The sequence below is a fragment of the Schistocerca nitens genome, chromosome 3, assembly GCF_023898315.1.
Source record: "Schistocerca nitens isolate TAMUIC-IGC-003100 chromosome 3, iqSchNite1.1, whole genome shotgun sequence".
Taxonomy (NCBI): domain Eukaryota; kingdom Metazoa; phylum Arthropoda; class Insecta; order Orthoptera; family Acrididae; genus Schistocerca; species Schistocerca nitens.
In genome coordinates, this window is record NC_064616.1 from 31,387,156 (window position 1) to 31,404,734 (window position 17,579).

General features: G+C 38.0%; 1 protein-coding gene and 1 long non-coding RNA gene across 2 annotated transcripts in view; one reads left to right on the forward strand and one right to left on the reverse strand.

Moving 5' to 3' along the window:
- Positions 1-8,259, reverse strand: part of LOC126247969 (BTB/POZ domain-containing protein 7) — a 61,379-nt gene extending 53,120 nt beyond the window's left edge. Inside the window, exons 1-4 of the mRNA XM_049948535.1 lie at positions 7,821-8,259; positions 7,353-7,589; positions 6,355-7,270; positions 5,908-6,222 (exon numbers count right to left, since the gene is read on the reverse strand). Of these exons, the coding sequence (XP_049804492.1) occupies positions 5,908-6,222; positions 6,355-7,270; positions 7,353-7,570 (1,449 nt within the window). The 5' untranslated portion in view covers positions 7,571-7,589; positions 7,821-8,259. The remainder of the gene's footprint in view (positions 1-5,907; positions 6,223-6,354; positions 7,271-7,352; positions 7,590-7,820) is intronic.
- LOC126247970 (uncharacterized) lies at positions 8,137-13,005 on the forward strand. The gene is made up of 2 exons (XR_007545391.1): positions 8,137-8,546; positions 12,668-13,005. It is a non-coding gene; the product is annotated as an uncharacterized LOC126247970 (long non-coding RNA).
- The last annotated feature ends 4,574 nt before the right edge of the window (positions 13,006-17,579 follow it).

Below are 17,579 nucleotides of genomic sequence, written 5' to 3' on the forward strand. Positions count from 1 at the left end.
GGGTACCTTGAGTACCTTTATCGGTTCTCCCTTCTATTCCAGTCTCGTATTGTTCATGGAAAGAAAGATTGTCGGTATGCCTCTGTGTGGGCTCTAATCTCTCCGATTTTATCCTCGTGGTCTCTTCACGAGATATGCATAGGAGGGAGCAATATACTGCTTGACTCCTCCGTGAAGGTATGTTCTCGAAATTTCCACAAAAGCCTGTACCGAGCTACTGAGCATCTCTCTTGCAGAGTCTTCCACTGGAGTTTATCTATCATCTCCGTAAAGCTTTCGCAATTACTAAATGATCCTGTAACAAAGCGCGCTGCTCTCCATTGGATCTTCTCTATCTCCTCTATCAACCCTATCTGGTACCAATCTCACACTGGTGAGCAGTATTCGAGCAGTGGGTGAACAAGTGTACTGTAACCTACTTTCTTTGTTTTCCGACTGCATTTCCTTAGGATCCTTCCAATGAATCTCAGTCTGGCATCTGCTTTACCGATGATTCATTTTATATGGTCATTCCATTTTACATCACTCCTAATGCCTACTCCCAGATAATTTATGGAATTAACTGCTTCCAGTTGCTGACCTGCTATATTGTACCTAAATGATAAAGGATCTATGTATTCGCAGCACATTACAACCGTCTACATTGAGATGCAATTGCCATTCCCTGCACCATGTGTCAATTCACAGCAGATCCTCCTGCATTCCAGTACAATTTTCCATTGTTACAACCTCTCAATATACTACAGCATCATCTACAAAAAGCCTCAGTGAATTTCCGATGTTATCCACAAGGTCGTTTATATATATTGTGAACAGCAACGGTCCTACGACACTCCTCTGTGGCACATCTGAAATCACTCTTACTTCGGAAGACTTCTGTCCATTGAGAATGACATGCTGCATTCTGTTATCTAGGAACTCTTCAATCCAATCACACAATTGGTCTGATTGTCCATATCCTCTTACTTTGTTCATTAAACGACTGTGGGGAACTGTATCGAACGCCTTGCGGAAGTCAAGAAACATGGCATCTACCTGGGAACCCGTATCTATGGCCCTCTGAGTCTCGTGGACGAATAGCACAAGCTGGGTTTCACACGATCGTCTTTTTCGAAACCCATGCTGATTCCTACGGAGTAGATTTCTAGTCTCCAGAAAGTCATTATACTCTAAAATAATATGTGTTCCAAAATTCTACAACTGATTGATGTTAGATGTATAGGTCTACAGTTCTGCACATCTGTTCAATGTCCCTTCTTGAAGATGGGGATGACCTGTTCCCTTTTCCAATCTTTTGGAACACTACGCTCTTCTAGAGACCTACTGTACACGGCTGCAAGAAGGGGGGCAAGTTCCTTCGCATACTCTGTGTAAAATCAAACTGGTATCCAATCAGGTCCAGCAGCCTTTCCTCTTTTGAGAGATTTTAATTGTTTTTCTATCCCTCTGTCAACTATTTCTATATCTACCACAATGTAGAGCAGGAACTACAGTGCAGTCTTCCTCTATGAAACAGCTTTGGAAAAAAGACATTTAGTATCTCGGCCTTTAGTCTGTCATCCTCTGTTTCAGTACTATTTTGGCCACAGAGTGTCTGTACATTTTGTTTTGATCCACATACCGCTTTGACATACGACCAAAGTTTCTTAGGATTTTCTCCCAAGTCAGTGCATAGAACTTTACTTTCGAATTCATTGAACGCCTCCCACATAGCCCTCCTCACACTACATTTCGCTTCGTGTAATTTTTGTTTGTCTGCAAGGCTTTGGCTATGTTTATGTTTGCTGTGAAGTTCCCTTTGCTTCCGTAGCAGTTTTCTAACTCGGTTTACCTGGCCAGTAGACCATTGCCCAGAGTCCCCATGCCCCAGCCAAGACAGGTACGTACTCCTTGGCTTGCGCAGGGAGTTTCCAGCTCAGGCACTAACAGTGCAATCCCTGATTGGTCAGGGGGCTACCACAGTGCACATATTTGACAACCCTTCCTCCCTACCCCACCACCTCGCATACCGAATGACTATCTTGCTGGGTTATGGGCCCAGTACTGCTGCAAGAAAGAAGGGTGCAAAGAGAGGAAGGAATAAAAGTGGATTATATGTCACACTGGGTGACCTTCCCTGTGTGATCCACATTCCATTAAATTTAGAAAAGAAGTAGTAAGTCAAATGCAACAAGGAGACTGTAGAAAAAGAGTGTCCATAACAAAAAAGTTCCAAGAACAACTGGTGCTAAGAAGACCATCCAACGGAAAAGTGGACAGGAAAAATGAACAGTAGGAAGATAGGCTTGCAGCACGGAAAGAGAAGAAGTGCTGGGACCCCATGGTGACCATGTATGTACTCACAAGACGGATGTACCACCCTGGGGGAGGCAGCTCATTTGGTATTACTGCAAAATGAGGGGGGGGGTAATAGATATGATAAGTGAGTTGTGGGTGACATTCATTAAAACAAAGGCTTTTTCACTGTGGCGAGATATTTCCACAAAATTTCAATCACCTATTTCTCCTCCAAACGTCAAAATATCTTGACAACTCCCACCCACGTTGCTGGACCATCATGATGAAATAGAGAAATCAGTGCACGCATGGAAAGATTTGAGAATGGAATGGTCACTAGTCTGAAAGTGGCTCAATGAATCCTCTGCCAATCACTTAAGTGTGTATTGCAGAGTAATCAAGTAGATTCATTTACTTACATATCACAATGTAACAAAGAGCTTATTTTAAGAGGTTCTTAGAGAAGTATGGTCACATGGTGTACTACGTGGCATTCCCTTCTTTTTAATTTCACTACCAAATATGGCAATTCATGAAAGACTAATAAATCATTTGAGAACAGACACAAATAAGAAGAAAATTAATTATATAAATATCTGAATTATCAGTAACTGAATTTGTACTCCATAGTCCACTGTATTCTACGGTGATGGATGTGTGCTACTACCTGCGTCACCTGACTACTGTAGCAACTTAATAAATAGGACAGACCTTTCCATTACTAAAGAGCTCTAACTTGCTGCTGTGGTTAGTTGTCCTAATCCTGTTCTGAATACCACACCTACAACTATTGCCAAATATGCATGTACGTCTCCACATTTTCCCTGAAGAATGTCACAATCTGAACTGTTGACAAATGTAACCTAGGGATGAAGACCATCTGCCTCTCTCATCACACCCACTCTCCTCCCCACTTCCTCCACTTATTATTTCAATATACTCAGTCAATTCACTTCATATTTGGACTTAGTAACCACCTTGATGAACCTGTGAGAGTCATACATGGCAGGGAACATCCTCCCTCCATTTCAATAGAAAGTACTGTTTGAATAAATAATTCATTCTAATCTGATAACTGCTTTAATGAGTTTGATTTATTTCATGTAGTTTTTTGCTTAGTGCTGTATCTGAGTTAAGAATAGTGCCAAGAATCAAAATAATTATAGGGCTACAAAATCTGTTAAGCTAAAGCTATCCCCAATGTGAAAATTAGTTTCAACATCACAGTACTTTGCTAGGCAAGGTACTATTGGAGGGGGTATGCCCTTGCAATCATCTAATCTTTAAACTGACTCACCCAGTCAGTTATACAGGGATGCTCAGCTTAATGATTACAGAAATGTCAATAACTACCAATCTGTTTCACTACCAATACCATTTTTCAAAATTTTTGAGAAGGTGATGTATTCTAGCATAGTATCCCACCTTAGCAACAATAATATCATCATCAAATCACAGTTTGGGTTATAGAAGAGTTGCTCTCCTGAGAATGCCACTTACATGATCATTCAACGAATTTTACAAACATTAAATAATAAAATGGTGCCAGTTGGTATTTTCTGTGACCTATTTAAGGCATCTGACTGTGTGAATCACAGTATTCTCCTATATAAACTGAAGTTTTATAGGATTGATGGTATATCGAACTAACGAATAATGTTTTTTCTAAGCAATAAAATGCAGAAATCTGTACTTAGTAATTCAACCAATATAATTCAGGGATGTAATAGTGACGGGAGAAATCATGTATGGGGCAGCCAAAGGCTCAATCTTAGGTCCACTATTTTTCCACATACTACAGGATCTTGCTAATACAGAACAATCAGAATTAGTTCTTTTGTGGAAGACACTAGCACTGCAATCAATCCAAGCATACATACAGACTCAGGAGAAATGGTAAACAATGTTTTTAAAAGTATCATTGAGGGGTTGCTGTGAATGGTCTCACCCTCAATTTTAAAAAAGGCATAACATATTCAGTTCTGCTCATCTAGAGGTATTACATCATCAATAAGTGTAGCATATGGTGAGGAAATACCAGAATAACCTAGTTCAAGCACATTTGCACATAGAATCACTGCATATCTTGGGGAGAGAAATCAGTAAGTTGGCATATTTTCATCAATAATGTCGTACAGAATAATGTTCTGGGGTAGCTCATCTTTAAGAAAGAAAGTCTTTGTTGCTCAGAAACGTGTTGTAAGAATGATATGTGATGTTGCCCCACAATCATCTTACAGACGTGTTTAAGGAGTTGGATATTCTTGATTACTGCTTCGCAATATATTTATACCCTCATGAAGTTTTTTGTGACTAATCCACTACAGATAAAAATGGACAATCATGTACATGATTACAATACCAGAAGGAAAAATGACATTCATAACGCCACATTAAAGTTGTCTTTAGCACAAAAATGGGTGCACAATGGTCCAACAAAAATTTTCCAGTGATACAAAATGTGTCAGACAGCAAAGCAAAATTTGAAAATGAACTGAGACAGATTTTCCTTGAAAATTCTTATTTTGTGGAATAATTTCTATTATTGTAAGGTGTTACAGGTGGTGGGTAGGAGTTACTAACTCATATCTGCATATCTTTTTTCTTTTTGTCATGAAAAATAAACAACAAAAACTTTTAAAAACTTAGAAATATTCACAATGTAACCACATGTACATACCATGCAAAATGATCCATGGAACACGCTACAACAACAACAACAACTAACTAACCAGCCAACTATGTAACGAACTTTGGCTTGTGGGTAACACAAACACATATGTACTTCCATAAATATCTCAGAAAGTAAAGTCCCAACAGTTAAAAAAAATTATTTCATCTAAATCTATAATATGGTCTGTGAAGTGTCATCTCACTACCTTTAAATACCTGTGATTGTGCAAGAAAATGTTTAATGTCATCAGGGCAATTTTGTCAACTTCCATTTCAGTCGAAAAATCGAGGCTCATGTGATGTGATTAATTGGAGTGTATTTCCTCACTTTGAAAAATACAGTAATTTATAAACTAAACATTTTCGCACTTCTGTTTGCAGTTCATACCTAGAATTAATTGATGCAAGGTCATTCAGATAACTGAAGTAGGTAACAAATTTGCAACACCTCCCATTTAAATTCAGTATGATTGGGTAATACAGAGAAGTAGCAGAAACTCTTACATGTGCTCGAAGATTAACAAAGTTTCTCTTGAACAAACAACTACCACCTTACTATCCTCATACGATATAAAGCTTTTTGCAAGTCTTCTGTGTCATAGCTAATGCACTGCTATCTAACTGAAGAAAGGGAAGAAATAATGACATCAGAGCTAGCATTTATTTGGCACTAAGGTATTGGAAACAAAGCCTAGGTTCACATTAGGTACAGTTGAGAAAAATCAGTCATAACGTTGTTGGAGGAATAACTGCACCATTTACTTGAAATAGTTTAGAAAAACCACAGAAGACAATCCATAGTAGTTGGGTACAAGTCCAGTGTCTTAATCAGTGCCCAACCACAATCTACATATTGACTTACATAATGCAAAACACTTGAATACAGAATACAAGCAAGAACAACAAGCAGAAAATGACCCATTGATTCCCATTAGTTAATATAAAAATAAGTCATACCTGCAAGAAGTGACTGTGCAGAGCATCAATCAAGTGAGATTTATCAAGCTGGTGTAATACAGGTGACTGTGCCACTGTCTGAAACTCCTCTCGTAAAAAGTGAAGAGCCTGACGGTGTACCCAAGCTGAACCATGAGGTTGGCTTCCCCATCTCAATACTGTTGGTAGTGATTCCAAAGTCAGCCACTCTAAAATTAAATCTTCACAACCCTGAGAAAGTATATCCAGTTCCAAGAATCTGCCGATCTGATAAAGTTCCATTGCTTCTTCCAAAGGACTTGGACGTGTTCTACCAGTATTTGTCAGGGCTTGCACCTGTAAGTACAGTGGTAAAAGACATGAATCACAGACATTTACAGGTACAGTAATAAAAAATAAACATGGAACATTTAAAATGAAAACAAAGAAATGTGTAACAAATGATTTATTTATTAACAATTGACATACCTCTCCCAAACTTCCTGCACTGCTTCCACAACCACTGCCTCTTAATATTAATGAAAGGTCCACAGTATCCAAATAAACAGCATGTAACAGCACACGAGCATAACGTTTTGGTATTACACTTTCATCCAACACTATTCTTGTTGGTATATGAAGAGCTCTTTCTGTATGCTCCTCTCCAGAGCGGGTACGACGCTGTATCAAATTGCGGAAAAAGGGAGATCTTGCACTCAGAATTGCCTTATGACAAGGAAGTTCTAGTTTTGGCCGAAAGCCATATTCAGAACTTCCTGAGTCTGGCCTCTGATAATCCCCGTCAGAAGTAAAAACCAAAGCAGCATCAGCATAATCACCCGTTTCTAACAGATATCGCAAGTCATGATCAAGAGGATTCGGCATACCAAATTCCTCACCAAGCCTCTGTAACAAACCAACATCCAAACTACCATCATGAGGACAGATGTCACCTGTGTATAAATATCGTAATAAAGCAGAAAACATCTGAACATCAACTCCAGGAGTCCTAAGCTCAAGGCAAATGCGTGCTCCATATCCTGGACAGCCAGCAAGCAAGTCTCTGAAATACGGACACCTCGCAGACAGCAAAGCACGATGCACTGGGAAGCACAACCCTCTGAACACCAAATCTGCATCTGTACAATATTTAAAATCGTATAACGTTGACAGATCTTGTTTGTAAGTAGCGGCTGGTGGTCTTGCCAACTCTGCTTGCACTGATAGGTCCTTCAAGGCTGCCAATGCCTCGTATTCTTCCAATAAAGCTCCAACTTCCATAGGTCCCCATTCAGCAACCAGCTCACGTAATACACGCCCGTGATCACACGCCTTTGATGACCGACGACGACGAATAAATCTTTTTCTGAGTGTTGCAAACCCAGTTGCTTTTTTCTTCCTCTCCCTACAAAATTCAGAAGCCAATGAAAAACCACACATAAGGGGCACTGAACAAGGCAGAAAACAATAATATAAAACGCCCATACCTTACAGCCACTGACATTTGTTCACTTGTTCCTGAAGGTGCAACAACAGGTTGAAAAGCAGGCGAATATCTGGCAGTTTGACTCATAGCACCAACTTGGCCCTGAGACTCTGCTGCCAGGTTGGAGGCAGATGCTCCCATTCTACCAGTCATGCGATCATCTCCCGCCCAGCAACTACGCTGCAACGCACAAGGAATGAGGGCTCGAAAGACATTCATTTCTTGCCCAGCATCCAGGCTGCAAAAACCGATCGAATTAACCGAAATCGGAGAATCTCTAATTACTATTGTATGATCAAGCTGGAATGTAGCATAAACAATATAAACTTATTTAAAACTGTTTCCCATTCTCTTGTATCAAACTTTGTTTGAAAACTAAAAAAGTCATGTCCATCATGCACACAAGTATCTATTTATCGTCTTGATTGAAAATAAACGATGTGTTGTTTTTCACATGAGTGTTACTCACCTGAGTTTAGAACTCGCATTTTGTGCTCGTTATTCTCTCTCAAGACCCTCGCATATCCACACTACATGAACATAAACACAGCTCCACACAGTCTGCCGCCATGTTTACATTTGTCTAATGTTTTGACAATCGCATACTTTAAGTTCACAACGCAAATATAAACCATCCACTTAACTTTTATTTCTGAGAGGCATTTCTAAGCATGAAAGTAAGACCAAAACTATCCAATAACTATAAGCCTCATGCTCATTGAGCAGAAAAACTCTACTCTTTCGGCTAGTAGTTTTCTCATCGAGACTACGACAGTACACTACAGTAAGCAGCTGCCTGAATGTTGACAATATCAACCTGTGCGTTTCACTCAATAGGCAAACCCCCTCACGTTTTCAAGTATAAGAATTTTAAAAGAACACTGTAAATACAACTACGAAGTCGTAAAAAATTATACAATATGTGATAGCAACATGCTACAGCAGTTACTACGTAGCATCTTTGGCCTCCCGAACATCTAAAAATATAAGTCTATCATCTTTGTTCGTGTAGCCATATTCCGAACTCATAAGACTGCAGGTTGAGCCATTGAAGAAGGATTTGCAGTTCGAACAACTTGTAAGGAAAATGATTGGAATTCAAGGAGCATTCCGTGTAGCCCCGAGATTTGGCAGCATGATTTGCCAAAGTCGGTCTATTGTTTCGGGTGTGCCCCGATCAAAAATTTCAAAAGCGGTATGTTTGTGAAACTTATCTGAGATGAGCATTACACTTACAAATAACTTTTATTTTTCAAAATCATTTAGTGTAGCTAGTTAAAATATAGTAGTAATTTAGATTATGAAGATATTTGTTGACGCAGTTACCCGTTTCTAAATGATTTAATATTACCTCAAGTTGATAAGGTTTCGAGCAGGTTCTTTTCTATTCTAGGGTCGGAAAGAACAGGCCGCTAATATTTGTTGTAGCGTGCAAGTCTTACTTCGAATTATTTTCGATACACTCTGGTTGTAAGACATTTGTGTGCAAGTAGAAGGCCGTATAACCTTTACAACATCGTTAGCTACGTGTGAAAACCGTATCATGCATTACCGAGCGAGATTGCACGGTGGTTAGCGCACTGGACTCTCATTCGGGGAGGACGACGGGTCAACCCCGCCGTCTGGCCATCCTGATTTAGGCTCTTCATTATTTCCCTATATAGCTTCAGGTAAATGCTGGGATGGTTCCTTTGAAAGTAATGACCAATGGACTTTAAACACCAGTCTCCTCCAACTCCTGTTAGTTATGATTGTTAAAAGTTTAATCAGCCTGCTGTTTACGTTGTATGAACGTAAGTCAAAATATTTTTTTTTTATTTTTTTTCGTTGGTGGTGGGGTGTGGGGACGGAGTTGGCAACAGTATGTCTTTATGATAAATGTTTCATATCTTAGTATAATAGTGCTGGGCTTTGTTCAACGTTCATTATACATTGTAGAGCTTTACTTTTTCAGACACTGTAGCAGTAATTTGATTAGGGCCCTAGGTAAACTATATGTAGTAATGAATTTATTTGTAGAGCTGTTGAAAGTTACTCAGCAGAGAAGCTAAACTTACTAAAAACCTGCCAGGAAACCTCAGAAGTGTTTTCAGAACTATGACATGGTTACTTCATGTTTTTATCCGCCAGTCAATATACTGATTTCTGAGTTATGCATATATTCCAAAGTCTGTGAAGTTCCCATAAAAGACCATGGAAGTTTGACAACTGTGTAATCATGTCTGGTGAGTGTGAGTGACCGCTACTTGGGCATCATACTTTGCATGTACCATCACTGCAGTGAGATTTCTTTACCAAAGAACACTCAGGTAATGTCTGCATCAGACCAGGAACTGGATCCACATGCCAAGAAAAAGTGCACACCTTGTGTGTGTGTGTGTGTGTGTGTGTGTGTGTGTGTGTGAATGTAAAATTATGTAGGCTGAAATTCATTTCATGATTACTTCAAATTTATTTTGCTTTTGTTGGCTAGTGTGCGATAGTGCTTCCCTTTGCTACCCACCATTTGTCATGTGGTAACACTAATCAATATATACGTTTTGAGGTTGGAGGTTAATTTGGTTGGGAACGGTCAAAGGCAGTGAGTGTGAATATGTAATAGTTTTGTGGGAACGGATTGCTTTTGGGTATCGCTGTTTGTTACCTCCATTTCTATTTATAAAAAAATGTAGCTGCAAGGTAAATTGGGTAATGTACTCAGTAATAGAAAAATCTCAATTTTTTTTAAACCACATATCCTGTAGAATGCCCTTTGACATGTTTAAAGGGTGTAGATAGACTGAGAAATTATATATATATATATATATATATATATATATATATATATATAATTTTTTTTAAATTTTGAAGTACACTGTAAATGAAAAAGTTGAAAGACATTTTTGCATTGCCTACTACATTGGATGTGGAAAGTTCACAAACTCGCATGTGAAGTAATTAATGTGTTTATTTGGGAAATTTAAGTAAGATGAAGTATGCAATAACAAGGTTGGGTAAAGCATTCACATTAGTAGATTTATTTGTACAGGGGTATTGTACATATCATGGTATTAATTTCAGAATGAACACATTTTCATACTTGATAACTTTCCAAGTTATGGAGTGCTAGCTCATGGGAGTAACTGTATAGATAGAAGTGAAGACTTTTGTTAGTGCCAACAGTTTCTTTTACCACAACTAGCATAATCAACCATAGTTACTAGGCAACGGTGTTTACAGTGCATATATGTACTGGTAAACAGAAGCAAATGTAACACTAGTATTGACACAATTAACTGCCATTCTGGACACAACATGAAAGAGTTTTATACATGTGTCTCATAATTTATTTGTAACTGTTGTGCATTGTTTGGACAGCTTTTTTCTTATTTATATGGCTACAGACAGTACAATGGAATATAATTTCTATAAGTTGTTCAATTAATGTGAACCACTTGACAAAATGGATTGGTCCTGTAGAGTCTTTCTATACAAATGAGCTGAAGATAGTGATTTAATTTCACTGAAACTGGTAATCATTGTGTGTTATTTGTGCAGTCTGGGCAAATGATCTTCTATAATAAGATCAACAGTGTTTAGATTGTGCAGTTACCTCCCAATACAGCTGACAATGTCAGGTAATCGTCATAGTAGTTCTCTAATCCTTTTCTTCAGTTAAGTCCCCCTTTCCATCTTCTGCTGGTCTTATGATTGAAGTAAAATATGAAAGAGGCAGCATACTTTAGTTAATAGTAAGTAAATGGATTAGTTGTGTGATAATGCACACTTTGTCTAACAAAATCTCTGCTGTTGAGTTCAGGTGTGCTGGTGAATGTGTGTGCAAAATGAAAGTTGTGGTAAGAGACTGATCTGTGGTGTAGCCAAATGTCTACATTTGTGTCACACTTAACACATTGATTCTTAATAAGAGATTGGTCTTCTTCCAAGAACCAGTGTTATTTCCCATGTAGGGCATTGGTTTGTCATATAAAAATAATCTGATTATGAAATTGTTAAATTCTGACAACTTTGGGGTTCAAATTTTTCTGTAGGAAAGTATGTGACCTTCCTACTTGCTCCTCTTGGGTTGCTCTTTTTTTTTTTCTTTTTTTTTTTTTTTTGAGTGACCTGCAATTCTTCAGTTTCCTTTTTTGTTCCATAGAGGAAGGAACCATAGAACCAAAAGCTACACTTGTACTTCGTATACACTACACTAAGAGTTGTGCCTTCTGAAGCAATGTAGTAGCCAGCATGTCTCTCTCACACAATGTGGCAGACTCATTTTTGGCTGGAAACTTAAGAGATCTTTTACTTGGGCACAGAGCTGTGTAGTGGTTCCCTTCAGTATGGTGTTGCTATAAAAGGCATCCATTCAACAACAAAAAGGTTCCTGCAAATTTCCTAACCACACCATTCACTGGTAGTCTAAAAGTTTGTATGTTCAGATCACCTATTACCAGACAGTCAGGGGTTTGTTCTACTGTTCAAACATGTAAGTGGTTGTTGTGAAATGGACAGAGTGGTTTACCAAGCACCTTGTGAAGCATGTTGAATGATGTGAACTCTTTGGACATAAAGTAACAGCAAATGTACTTATATTTGTCACCTATAACATCACTGCAGGCTATTAGTGTGTGGAAAGCTTTGTTGCATCATAGACATCCCCCACAAATAGAGTTGTTTTGCTTGTAGTCAAATGCATTCATACATTTTAAGATGATTGCTGTGAAGAAAGAAAAATGAGGGAAGGACCATGTGGATTGACATCTTGTGATGTGGTTCTGCTGTCTGCTGCCAAAAATTGGGGTGTGTGGTTTTCTCTCTCTTCAGAGCTTGAAGGTGGTTGTGGCCCCTGTCATGAACAGCTTACTGACATTGACAAGCTCAGTTGAGATACTGATATTGTCATAGTGTATCTGAAATAGCTTGTATAAAATAAAACTTTAACAGTATATATTTTGTTACACTTCGTGACTTGTAATGAGTGTTGACAGATGTGTGGAAATGTTGACTGCATTCACATTAATTTCATTTGGTGCTCTTTAATTTTCCATTGATGTTACTAGCACATGATATGTATCATGTTGTTGTGAACAACAAAGCTGCTAAAGGTTCTCTAAAGTTTTAAATCAAAAAGACATTAAGTAGTGTAACCATTTGCAGCCAAACGAATTGTTTAGTGTTAGTAATTTGTTTGCCCAAGGATAATTTTACAATTATATAGGTTTGTCATCTTAATGCAAGGAATGTCTCAGTTTTTTGGAAAACTGAAAATGCATTGCTTTTATAATTGAGACTAAAATTTATAAATCGTAATTTTTTGCTCTTTGTTTACAGGAAAAATACGTCCTGGCAACAGTCCTGGCAACCAGTATTTGTGTTATACCAGCCTATGTTTTGGTTAATTTGAAGCATTATTCTGGAAGAGAATAACAGGCTTACTTTCAGTAGAGTATCTTAAAGTTTTGGTGTAAATATTTCACTGTTATACTACTTAGTGCATTGTTAATATTGTCAGCTACTGTGTTGGATGTAAGCTTGCTACAAGCATTAACTAATGAAATAGTGCTGGTTGTGCATAATACAGTTGTGTGAAAGTAACTTATGGTGGAAGTTGTCATATTTTACTTGTGAATGATGTACTAGCTGCAATAAAAGTGATTATGTACATAGTACGTATGTTCTAAGTTTCCTTAAAATACAAACTGTTATATACAGCTTACATGAGAAAATAGACGCAAAAATGTTTTCGACTGAGTTATCTGTAAGCCATAATAGTAACTGCTTAAAACAGCAGTAGCAAGTAGTTCATGGTTTCTTTGCATTAATTTGTATTGCAGTTCCTTGGACCAAATCCCACACAAAATAGTTATCTTATATAGGACCAGGAAGGCAAGGACTGGAACATTCTGCAAGAATTACTTGTATGTGCAAAAAGCTATTGCTGTGAAAAATCTTAATCAGCTGATGTGATTAAGCTCTGTGGACAGAATTTCCTGCTCTTTCAAAAATGTTTGCACCTATAGAAAATTCAGGAATGAATGCAATATGTATGGGACTAAATTGGACCTCTGATAAATACCAAGCATATAGAAAAGATGGCAAGTTGTCTAGTTTCAACAGTCCTGGGCTTAGTCTGAGAGTTGAGCAATTTTCCTCCTTTCCTGGGTTCCTCTATACTGATAAACTAATATTTGGTGAGTAGTGATTATCTTTGTACTTATTAAGATTTCTTAGGGTGTAATGGGGGGTCTAAATTTCCAGTGGAAGGAAATGATGATCTGATATAACAACAAAAATAATCAATATTTGACAGTCAGTTTTTTCCTTCTCGTCCCCTCCAGTAAGTCCCCCCTGACCTGCAGTTCTTGGTGACTTTTCCAAACTCTACTCCTTTTGCTAAACCTCTCCAATCCTTTTCCTTCACCTTCAACCTCTCTGCCAGGAGGAGGAGGAGGAGCAGCAGCAGCCACTGGCTCCTGAAACCTTTAATACATAAGTGTGTGTGTGTGTGTGTGTGTGTGTGTGTGTGTGTGTGTGTGTGTGTGTTGCTGCTGCTTAGTGAGAAGATTTTTTGTCTAAATTATGTGCTCTGGAAGTTGGAAAGCTGCAATAAACTTGGTGGTAAGTGGGTCATTTGTATGATAAAATGTCAATATCTTTGTTTTCCTCTTGGTATGATTTTGGTGCTGAGTGTCATTAATGTGTAGAATCGTATTATGACACACATCACAAGCCCTGTCATCAGATGCAGTAAATGTTATGCAATGTTTCTTTGAAATAGTGGTTTTTGGAAGGATTTAATATCATATTTTGCTGTAATTGGTGTCCTTGGATCGCCTTTTGTGCGAATGAGCTGTGTGATGTATCTGATATTTGCTTGTGGAAAATCAGTTTGACCTGGGCTGCAAGCAGTCTGTGTTAGACATAAGTGCTGATACAAAACTTTAGTCAGCAATATGTCTCAATTACAGAAATATCACTGCTTGGAATCTGAATATATAATTTGTAGTGCCATGTTGGAGAAAGTCGAATCTATATTGTGTTCGTATGATATGGGGAATATCTGTCCCAAAGACATAATTCATGGAAAAATTATAAAAAATTTAATGCCTTTGTTGGGATCATCCCTCAGAGTTGATCCACTATAAGTCCCTTTATGAGATGTAGTTCTGGGTCTTTTGAATGAGCCCAGGTTGGTGCAGGAATAGCATAAACATAATGGCTTAATTGTTGGTGTAAAATATATTTACCATTACTTTCAGTAGAAATGATGTTAAAATTGAAACTAGTGCCATTTTTATGATTATTTACACACCATAGTGATATCGAACTAAATCTAAAATGTTATTGAACTGTTTTCCATAAGTAACAAATCGAAAACTTGGTACGAACATTGCATATTGTCACTAAGAAATTTTTGTTTGGCACAGTAACAGTGGTAAAAACAAAATTGTGTGTTCTACAAGTTTAATATATTATGTGGAAATAATGTCCAGAAAATTAGAGCTCTGCGTGTGCTCGCTCGTGCCACGTTAAGATGAACTCCTATAAAGTTTTGTAAAACTAATTTATTTAGGTAACTTTACCAATATTGTGGGGTGAAATGTATAGAAAAGCAGGAATGTTTGCCAAGTGAGTCAATGATAGTTCTGGGAAGGGAACGAACATAACATTCCTGTTTAATTTTCTTGCCTTAAATAAGTACCTAGTTAACAGAAATTTTGCAAAAACTTATGCCAGTGTATGAATTATAGTGGATATGCAGACACACTACTGATTTACAGTAACACTACAACATCTAGGAGATGATTATTATTTTTCCTTGGGAGTCAATGGCATGTGAAAGTCTTTCAATTGGACATCACTTTGGCAACCGTTATGTCCTTAACCTAATAATCCTACTGAGGATAGGGACCTAAACTTGGAATCCAAACTTTGCCATTCATGGCAAATCTTCGTCACAGAAGGAAAAGGTAGGTTAAAAGTAAATTGAAATATTCTGTGATATTTGTTTCCAGTCACACCCTTTACCACCTTTATCACCAGGCCTGACACCTGTGGAATGAGTGGAAGCACTATGAATCTGAGATAATGACTATTCACAGGATGAACATTGCAAGGCACCACATTCTTAAAATTATGTAACTGTATGTATTGATGCATGGATCATGTGAGCCAAAGTTACTTTATCATTGGAAGGAGTCAGTACATAGGTTACAGGATGCTGATTGGAAAATTTATGAACAAAATTATTAAAGACCTAAAATTGAATAGAGCATATGAATAAATAGCACATTAGAGATCTTGACTACTGTGTAAAACTTCTGTACAGGATAGGAATTGGCTCAAGTAGAACTTTCAACTTGGACTTGGGTCCTTGGCATTTAGCAGCCCCCCCCCCCTCCCCTCCCTCCCCCAGCTCTGCTGCAAACCTGTTGAAAATAAAACGTGATGAAAAACCCACGCCTTTCTGTACAGTGATTAGTGTTATCAAGGTACATATTGTTTTTTCACCTAGTGTTCTGTGAATGAATGCTGAAAGAGTAAATATTGTCATCTTGTGATAGAATATATGTGTAGGCATGGTAAAGTTAAAATTCACACATGAACAGCAACCTACAGAGTTTATACACTGCTGATCAGTATGTATGCCCTTGTCTGGATTAAAAAGATTCTTACTGTGTGCAGTGTTGCCCCAAAATATGCCGTAGTACTAAATGAGTGAAAGCAAGCAAAATAAACAAGCCTCACATCTCAGTGTCAGCAACAGTGGAGATCATTCTTGTAGTGAAGTTAGCAGCATTGTTTTTTCATGGAGTCTTGAATGCAATACTTCCAAGAAAGCCATCGATTTACCCTACATTCTAAGATTTTAAAATGATCTCCACTGACTGGCCATTTTGGGACAGAAATGCTTGTCAGAATACTGTGTCGGAAACTAGGCATTGTGTTTTGTTACATTCAAATGTTACTTTCCTTTGAAACCTGTGTGCTGATTTAACTGTTTATCTACATAATTCATTCACATTCAACATATTTTGATAGTAACACTTGTCATTCACAAAGAGAATTTTTTGAGACATGTCATGTAAAGACAGATGTCATTTAAAGCCTTACTGCTGTAAATACTGTCATTCACTGATGGTGTCAATAGAACTGGCTGTCCCTCAGAATTCAAGTCTGGGCATCTGCACAATCTGCTATATTGCTGGATGCAGATGTTTCTGGAGGAAGTTTTGTCCTTCCCTCAAGCCATTGCAATGCTGTATCTACTCAAGATCCAATGGTAAACACCAAACAATGTAGACATTCATGAGTTTGTCCACACATTCCTTCATTTCTTAAACCACATTTTGGCTGTCTACTAAAGGGGTATTAGACTGATGAAACCTCAAGTATAATTTGCTTCACTTTGTAATCCACCAGTGATAGCAGAAACTACCAGAAACATATCCATGAAGCAGCTCATGGATGCATCAAGATAACAGCTTATCTTAGTATTTCTACTATTGGACCACGGCCTCTTAGCCCGGAAGTTTTAATTACTGAAGACGCCGGCCGTGAAAGCCTACACGCTATGATTAGCTTATGTTAGTGTTTACTTGTATAGCAGTTGCCAGATACCTGCCACTGGTTGCATGAAGTCAGTGATTGTCCATAGCAGTTAAACTTGGACATGTTTGGTTAGCATAGAATTGTTTATTATTATAGTTGGAGTTTTTGATTTGTCAATCGTTGTCATATTTTAAAAGTTCTGGTATTTGTCCTGCAGTTTTATGTAGGGTTGAAACTTTTAAATGTTGTTTACCCATTATAAAATAGTTGCAGATGGAGAAAGGTCTAAAATTAACAATGTACTGTTCACTTTGGGTGTAATGAAGGGGTGAAGGCACTACAGGCATTTTGAAACATCTGTATCATGTCAGGGTTGAATGCTATTGGGCAAATCACACCAGAAAAGGATTTCCTTGTTTCAAGAAAGATTGTTCCAGCATGAATGAGTTTTCTCACTCGGGAAGTCTCAAGTCTGCAGACTGAGGTGTGTGGCAGAGGTTATGCCCTGGTCTACCAGTTCAGGTTTCTTCCCATTCCATTCACATATGGAGTACGGGAAGAATGGTTCTTTGAATGGCACTGTGTGTGCCGTAACTATTTTAATGTTATCCTCACAATCCCTATGCGAGTGATGGAGATTGTAGTATATTCCTAGAGTCATCATTTGAAGTCAGAGTTTGGAACTTTAACA